This window comes from Merops nubicus, unplaced genomic scaffold (genome assembly GCF_000691845.1).
Source record: "Merops nubicus isolate BGI_N331 unplaced genomic scaffold, ASM69184v1 scaffold22759, whole genome shotgun sequence".
Lineage (NCBI taxonomy): Eukaryota > Metazoa > Chordata > Aves > Coraciiformes > Meropidae > Merops > Merops nubicus.
The window spans coordinates 1,391-9,447 of record NW_008629275.1 but is presented as its reverse complement, the minus strand read 5'-3'; the positions used below and the strand labels follow the sequence as shown (position 1 = coordinate 9,447).

At 52.7% G+C, this 8,057-nt stretch overlaps 2 protein-coding genes across 2 annotated transcripts in view; both read left to right on the top strand.

The window, feature by feature from the left end:
• The window catches only part of ADAM9 (ADAM metallopeptidase domain 9), a gene marked incomplete at its 5' end in the record, with an annotated part of 17,686 nt that extends 15,668 nt beyond the window's left edge, over nucleotides 1–2,018 (top strand). Inside the window, 3 exons of the mRNA XM_008946951.1 lie at nucleotides 279–381; nucleotides 1,000–1,127; nucleotides 1,901–2,018. Of these exons, the coding sequence (XP_008945199.1) occupies nucleotides 279–381; nucleotides 1,000–1,127; nucleotides 1,901–2,018 (349 nt within the window). The remainder of the gene's footprint in view (nucleotides 1–278; nucleotides 382–999; nucleotides 1,128–1,900) is intronic.
• A 418-nt stretch (nucleotides 2,019–2,436) lies between these two features.
• LOC103779325 (disintegrin and metalloproteinase domain-containing protein 2-like) overlaps nucleotides 2,437–8,057 on the top strand; it is a gene marked incomplete at its 3' end in the record, with an annotated part of 6,669 nt that continues 1,048 nt past the window's right edge. Inside the window, exons 1-10 of the mRNA XM_008946950.1 lie at nucleotides 2,437–2,574; nucleotides 4,912–4,973; nucleotides 5,357–5,435; nucleotides 5,582–5,658; nucleotides 5,824–5,978; nucleotides 6,384–6,451; nucleotides 6,707–6,778; nucleotides 7,283–7,449; nucleotides 7,655–7,736; nucleotides 7,898–8,034. Coding sequence (XP_008945198.1) covers nucleotides 2,437–2,574; nucleotides 4,912–4,973; nucleotides 5,357–5,435; nucleotides 5,582–5,658; nucleotides 5,824–5,978; nucleotides 6,384–6,451; nucleotides 6,707–6,778; nucleotides 7,283–7,449; nucleotides 7,655–7,736; nucleotides 7,898–8,034 — 1,037 coding nt within the window. The remainder of the gene's footprint in view (nucleotides 2,575–4,911; nucleotides 4,974–5,356; nucleotides 5,436–5,581; nucleotides 5,659–5,823; nucleotides 5,979–6,383; nucleotides 6,452–6,706; nucleotides 6,779–7,282; nucleotides 7,450–7,654; nucleotides 7,737–7,897; nucleotides 8,035–8,057) is intronic.

Here is an 8,057-nt window from a genome sequence, read left to right as displayed (position 1 = left end):
AGTCAATCCCTGCTGTTATGTTTGTTGTTGCATGTTGGTGATAGGTTTTATATTTTTGGGTCCCATGATTGCTATAAGTGGCAACATGGAGCTGTCACAGTCCTAAGCAGAAAGAGAGCTATGTTGTTCATTAGATTTCTGGCAAATATTATCTACCTGACTCTTGACATGTGCAAAACCAGCATAAACCCATCTGGTGAGCTCGGAGTGCTTGTGTTGAACAGCTGCCTCGTCACAGTGTCCACCTTGTCTGCTCACAGTCTGTCAATGGCTTCCAGGTCACCTCAGCCACCACCGCCTAGGACAGAACCCGAACCGAGAGACTTCCGCCCCCGCGGCTTTTCCCACGGCATGCCTTATGCTCCCAGAGCTCTTCCCATGGTAGGAATGGCCACTTCTCCCTACTCCATGTCCTAGTGGTTACTCTGAAGTAACAGCTGAGGGCAGTTTGTATGGTTTTGGCCCTAATAAGCTCCAAAGTTACTTTATTTTTTCATTTCTTCAAATTGGGTTTTCTTTGCTGTGAGGCAAAGAGAAGAATTATTTCGTAAGGGGTGCTGGAGGAACTCCACAGTTTCCTGCTGTTCAGGCTTTTCTACACTCTGTGCTTGGCTTGACAAGTATTTCAGCTGCTCTGCTACCCCTTTCCCTTACACAGGACCCCCCACCCCAGCCAAGGGGGGAAGCAAACCCTGCCAGCTCCCTAGCCCCACTCCTCTGCAGACCTCTCTGAGTGCAGTAACTCACCAAAGCACACCTGCAGAGCAAATGAGGCCCTTGTTGTGATCGGCCTTTCTGTGTGGAGTGGGTTTTATTTTTTTTTAATGTAGTACTTGTCAAACTGCTGCTGCTTCTTGCTACTGAGTTTCTCATACTCGGTAGAACTCTGACACTTCCAGGCTTGTTTGCAAGTGGTCTTAAATGTCACTTAACAGATGAAACAAGTATTTCAGTTCCCTAAGTGCAAATTTGTGAACATTCTTGTTGTTTTCTTTGCAGGATATGGAACCAAACACCTATCCTGTTCCATCATACCCAGTTAACCAGCATCCCCAGCAGGCTTACCACCAGCCTTACTACCCATCTCCTCCCTACCAGGCACCACAGGCACAGAAGCTGCCGACAAGGTTGGTGGAGTTATTGGCAGTTGTGCTGATGAATGGATGTTGTCATTGCCTTCATCCCTGTGAGCATTAGGGTGTTCCATCACGTGCCATACGCAAGCAGGGCTGACCTTTATTGAAAGAAGTTTCTCTTTCATTTCGCGCTGTGGAGCTGAAGTGCCATTACCCACAGCATTTGTTTTACACCCTGTCACAGCTACATTTTGATTAACAGGTTTCAGAATGTGTTTCTGGGGCTGGATTAGCCCTGCATACATGTGAATGAAATGCCTCTCAAAATACACACTTTAAAAAGAAATTACTCAGAAATCTGTCATTTTTCTGATTGGTGAATGTTATTGCCCAGCACAAGATCATTTCTCATCACATTTGAGCAGAAAGTTTTCCTTTATTTTTCATTTTACTTTTTAATTGTGTTTCTAAGATGTGATGTCTATGCCATAAAACATGGGAATCCAGAAAGTGCAAGGTGTCAGAAGGGACTACTTCAGAATAGCTTGTGCTGGTGGGCAAGCTGTGGGGGGGCTTTAAACTGTTTTTGGAATAGCAGAGTGTAACAAACTGGGGTTCCCTGAGGATTTCTGGCAGTGGGAAGCAGAGTCAGGCCATGGTGTGTCCGAAATGAGCCTTGGATCTTGTGGCAGCTGGGGTTGTGAGAAGCAGCATTGCTGGCTGAGGCGTTGCCACAGTGGCCACAGGAGCAGTGCCAGGTTAGAGGAGTGTGTGTTTGGAGTGCAGTCACCTGGGCTGACCAAGGCTTCTCTGTCCCCCTGTAGGCCACCGCCACCTCCGCAGCAGAAGTGTGCACCTCAGGGACCTCCTGCTCCACAGCAGAAATGTTTACCTCAGGGACAGTACTTTCCTTCTCGACCGGCGCCTTTGCCTCCCAAATAGCTTTTGGCTTCTCTAGGGCCCTCGTGAGCTGACCTCACCTCTAGGAGGAGGGGCAGTGGGCACAAATTAGAACACAGGAAGTTCCATCTGAACATGAGGAAGAACTTCTTGACTTTGAGGGTGGCAGAGCCTGGAGCAGGCTGCCCAGAGAGGTTGGGGAGTCTCTTTCTCTGGAGAGATTCCAAACCCGCCTGGATGTTTCCTGGGCACCCTGCTGTGGGTGACCTGCTGGAGCAGGGGGTGGGACGAGATGATCTCCAGAGGTCCTTTCCAACCACCTCCATTCTGTGATTCTGTGACCTGCTCACGAGGCAGAGCTGAAGCTGCAGTTCTCCTCCTCACGTGGTGGCCCTGGGCAGTCCTGGAACACCTTCCTCCTGCAGCCTGGGGTGCAGCAACCGAGAGAGCGAAACGAGGAATGTCGGACTTCACACTAAATACCTCTACCAAAGCTACAGGAACTGAAAACATCCAGCTGTTCTTAGAGCTGTCCAGGTCCTGTGGCTTTGCCAGCTGCAGCAGCGGGGCCGTGGGGCTGGACGTGGAGCAGCCTGCAGTGAGAGGACAGCGCCTGGGAGTCACTTCTGGTGTCCCCGTTTCTGCAATGAGCCCTGAAAAGGAGATTGTCCAATTTGGTGTCGTCTGTCTAAACGTCCAGCGAAGGGCTGAAGGAACCCATGCTGCTTTCAAAACGAGGAAATCTGGCCCATTAACTTGAAATCATTTTGCATGGACTGGAAAATGTTACCCATTTACACAGTAGTGGCACAAGTGAAATCAGGTATCAGTGTACTCTTCAGAGGAAGATCAGTATATTGTAAACATGTTTATGCATGTATATCTGTTTATTGATGTGTAATAATGCACTTAGATTCTGACTTTCATGCTGACTGACACTAAGCTGTGCTATATGGGCACTAAGTTTAATGATTTTAAATTAGTCATTGTGAATTGCTAAATAAGAGTCCCGTACTAATTACGACTAATACCATGAATGGGCAGTGAAGGTACGAAAAGATATGGCCGTATTTTGGTTTTTAAAAACAGGCTGCTCTTAGGTTTTAATTTGGGTCTAAGGACTGAGTAGCAATCCCTGCAGAGCCCCCAGAGGGAGAAACTGTGTCTGCCTCGACCAGCACTTTAAACAGGAGCCCGCTGACGGCCGCAGCCCTTCTGCCTGCCCCTCGCCCCCTCTGGGCACGGCTGTGTTGGACCAGCTGCCAGCCGTGCTGCACCACTGGCTGGACTGGGCTGTAAACTGTCCCTGAGGAGCAGAGTGCAGTGCTTGCTGTGCTGCCAAGGAGGGGGGGCTGAGGTCTGGTCATGGTGACCCTGCCGAGGGCAGGAGCTGGATGCTGGTGGTCATGGTTAGAACCTGTTGCACAAACCTGCTAAAAAAAAAAAAGTACTGAAAAGAGTGCTTGGCTTTTTCACTGTGCTAGCCACCAAGTACAGCCTCAATCTGTAAAATCCCCCATAATATTGCCAAAAAACCCCATCTTTTCCTCTGTATATACATATAAATATATATATATAGTGTTTGCATTTGCAATAATACTTGAACTCCTGTGGTTTCCCATAAACTTACACTAAGATTTATAACAGTATTAAAATATATAAAACATCAGATAGAATATCAACCAGATGTATTTGTGGGGGTCTTACCTTTGTTCCAAGATAATCACTTCCTAATATTTGTTACGTTCTACTCAGTTTAGGCTGTCTGTAACAATCAGCTTTGAGCCCAGCAGGGCAGACGGTGGGAGTCGCTCACGCTGGAGCGGGCTCGGGCCGGAGGGTGGGGACAAGAGGAGGGAATCCAGGGCCTGAGGTCATCCGAGAGGGGAGTCGTACTGAAATTGTATTTGAAGCTGTATGTGTGAACTAAAACTGTGCTGAAAATGGTGCCTTTTAATAGATAAGAGTTTTTATACTTGCAGCGTGGGCGTTGGCGATCCTCGCGGGGCGGTGGCGCAGGGCAGCGAACACGCGGTTTTTAGAAGCAATACTATGGAGAGGAAATAGCTTAAATTTTACATGTGTTGAATACTGACGATGACTACTGACTTTCTTCCTGAAGTGTACGTTACCCCTGTCCCCGGGCAGGGCGGGCGAGAGCAGAGGCCACGCCTGTGTCCCACGGGCGTTTCCAAAGCTCCACAGAGCCGTCCCCGCGCGTCGCTCCGGTACCGTCGGGGGCTGACGAAAGGGCTGTTCCCAACCCCCTTTGTAAGAGGCAAACAGCAATAAAAGGTCCCGGTTTTGTACAAAGTGCCTCTTCTGCTTTCTGGGGCGGGTGGGACTGTTGCTGGCTGGGTGGGATGGGGCTGTTACCGGAGAGGGTGAGACCGTTACTGGGTGAGTTGAGGCCGTTAGTGGGTAGGAATGGAGCTGTGCCCAGGGCTGCTGCTGCTGCTGGGTGAGTCCAGACTGGTTCCCCCCCAGTTCCGCCTGCCCGTGGGGCTGCCTCACAATGCTGTGACTGGTCTTGGCACCCCATGGGCGTCTCCCCCTCCTCCCCAGGCTCGCTGGTGCAGGCCCAGGTCATGGTCCCCATGCAGCTGCCTCCAAACACGATGGGAGCAATGGCACCTCAGCAGGCAGGTCCCTTCTGGGGGCTCTGGTGGGCAGGGGAGTCACGGTCAGCCTGGGGAGGTGCAGAGGGGACTCTGCTCTCCAGCTGCAGGGGGGGGTGGTACAGATGGGCTGGCAGCTGTCCCGGGTCACTGCACTGGTGCTGCCAGCACAGCTGCAGCCAAGGCTGCACCCGCTCCCCGAGGGAGCGCTGGAGCTCCAGCGCCGGCCCTCCACAAGTGGCTGTCCTTGGAGTGTGGTTTTCCAAAGCTAAAGGTGTTCCTAATTCTCTCTTTTTCTTCTTTTCTGCATGCACAAGGACACAATGTCCTATGTTCTGAGGATCGAGGGGAAGCCATACACTGTTCATCTCCAGCAGCAGTAAGTTGGCCCCGGTGTTGCCTTTGTGTGACCGTTGCTCCTGTTTTTGGCCATGGGCTCTGTCTGCTCCAGCACGGGCTGGGCTGATCCCGGTGCTGGGGCTGCTCCTTTAGGCTCTTCCCAGCCGCTGCAGCTGCCTGGATTGTGCTTGGTGTGGGCACATCCCAAATCCTGCAGGGGACTTGTGGGTGTGTGCTACACAGCTGGGTGCCAAGGGGTGGGAGAAGGGTCTGAGGGATGTTTGATGCCAGCGGGTTCTGGAGCTGCCAGAAGCTCTGCAGCTGCCAGAGCGACACGTGCAGGCTGCAGGACCTGGGAAAAGCTCAAGAAATGGGCTGAGGGATCCTATTTTAAGTGCTTCACTTTATGCTTTTCTTTTGTAGTGTCTTTTTATCTGATGATTTCAGGATTTACCTGTCTGATGAGAGGGGATCTTTGCACTCTGTTTCAACCCTTACCAAGGTAATTTGGGTTGCTTTGGGTGTCCTTGTGCCGTGTTGCAGTGTAGAGCTGCTGTCCAGTACCTGCAGTTCAGCTGTTTGGGTGACAGGCGAGGGAATCGTCTTGGTCACCACGGATCAGGCTCCTTGTCTCCTGTTGTGATCCAGGGAGGCTGCCAGTACCGGGGGTACGTCGAGGGCTTCCCCAGCTCAGCAGTGACCCTCAGCACCTGCTCGGGGCTCAGGTAACAAACCACCACCTCCCAGCACGGCCCAGCCCCTTAGTGCCTGTGGTGCTGCCAGACCTCTGCTCTGGGGGAGCCCTCGGCCGAAGGCGAGCGGGGCTGGGGCAGCCTCCCCGTCACGGCTGCCAGCACCCGGTGACAAATGACACGCTGTCACCCTGGCAGGGGCTTGCTGCAGTTGGAGAACATCAGCTATGGGATTGAGCCCCTGGGTTATTCTCCTGACTTCGAGCACTTTGCGTATCGACTGAGCGGTGAGAACACGACAGGCTCCCTCCTGGACAGCAGCCGCCCCCAGAGGGGGCCGGGTGGGCTGAGGGCAGAGGAGATGGAGGACAAAGCACATGGAGGTGATGAAGTGAGTGGGTGCCTGTTCTCGTGGTGGTGCTAATGTCCACACCACCCGAGGGGGGGCTGATACCCTGGGAGGCTTTGGCTGGTGTCATATGGACGGGCAGAAATGAGTGGGAGGGTGGTTTAGGAGTGCCACTGCTTGTGATGGGGTGTTGGTGGTGGGGTGTTGGTGGATCGTTGCTCATCTTGTGCCTGATGAGAAGCAGGACCAAGGTAGAAATGGCCGAGTTGGATGGGCTTCTACCTTGTGTGGATCTGAAGACAAGACTGAAGCTTTGCTTTTGAGTGAACACTTGAGCAGCAGAACAAGCCCCAGGAACATGGTGACTATAGAATGCAGAAATAAATATAATTGGAGACCTTTCTTTTTCAGCCACTGTCAGCTGCAGCACAATCTCCCAAATACTTCAGAGTGCACGTAGTTCTGGACAAGGCTTTGGTAAGTCTGTGCCAGTCACCTTCTCCTTGTGTTTGCCCAGCTTCTGTGAGCATAGTGCTATTTCCTGGCTTTTGTATGTATTTGTTTTCCCTTTTGAAAAGTTACATGTACTGTGGGTTTTGTAGGAAAGAATGGAAATTCGTGGCTCACATTTACATGGTTGGATGCTGGCAATTATTTCAGCATTCCACGTTGTTCTGCTTCATCATGGTAAACACCTTGTGTACAGCTGTGCCCTCTTGGGTTATTTTTCAGTACAACTATATGGGTTCAGACACAAATGCTGCCATGCAGAAGATCGTCCAGGTCTTCGGTTTAGTCAACAATGTAAGTTTTAAAGGCCAGTTTGTTTTGTAGTAAGACAGCGTGGGGGGGATGTTAGTAGTGGCCACCCATCTCCTGGCTGCTTTTGGTTTTAGGAGGAGGTTACATAAAACATTCCAGGTGTTGGCCTCTGGCTGCAGTGGCTGGGCAGGGCCTGGCAGGAGCTCCGAGCTTCTTGGCAGCCTGGGCCAGGCTTGATCAGAGCTGGCTGAGGGGTTTAGTCCTAGTGGGCTAAGAGAAAAGGCCACGGTAAAGCTGTGACAGTGGTACTGCTCAGGCTGGGGTTCACTGCCTGGGTGAGTCTGGAGCTCAGGTGCTTAGAAGCAACTTAAGTTATTCACAACCCCCCTAAAACCTTCCTATGGAGTTATTAGGCCTTCTTCTTTATCAGTCATTCAGTGACTGATGGTAGCAATTGGCTTCTCCTGCCTGATTCACTGTGCCAGCGCCGTAGCTCTGCTCAGCAGCAGGGTCTGTGGGCAGGCGCTTCCTCTGTTGTGCTTTCAGATGTTCAGCCCTCTTAACGTTACCATCGTGCTGTCCTCCCTGGAGCTGTGGACAGAGGAGAATAAAATACTGACAGCAGGGGAAGCAGACGACCTTCTCCAGCGGTTTTTGCAGTGGAAACAGCCGCATCTCGCGCCGCACTCGTATGATGCGGCTTACCTGTTAGTGTAAGATAAAGGTTTCCTTGCTCCTTAAAGGTCACACGGTAGAAATCGGCTAAACCAAGGTAGGCTGAATGAGGAAGATCCCCTGGGCTGCTGGGAGGCACTGGGGGACAGCGGGAGGGGCTGAGGGGGCTTGGGCTGTCGGGAGCTGGGATTCCCCAGCGGGGCGTCCCGGGCTGGACGCCGCTGAGCACCCCTTGTGTCTCAGGTACAGGGACCGAGCAGCAGCGGTGGGTGCAACGGCTCCAGGAAGGGCCTGTCAGAGGGATGCTGCTGGTGCAGTGGCCGTGGTACGGTGCCGTGTGGTGTCCCCTGCCCGTCCCCTGCCAGCCCCTGCGTCTCTGAGGGTCACAAGTGGCAGGGACAAGGATGGGTGGGCGCGTCCATGGCCGGCGCTGGGTTTCTGCAGGGATGGCACAGCTGTGGCAGCTCTGCTCTCTCCTCCCTCCAGTACCAAGGGGCCACCACACTGGAGTCCTTCTCCGTCCTGCTGGCCCAGCTGCTGGGACGCAGCCTGGGCATGAGCTACGGCGACTCCGGTGACTGCCGCTGTCCCGGGCACAGCTGCCTCATGAGCCTGGCGGCCCGGTGAGTTCCTCAGGCCCATCCGT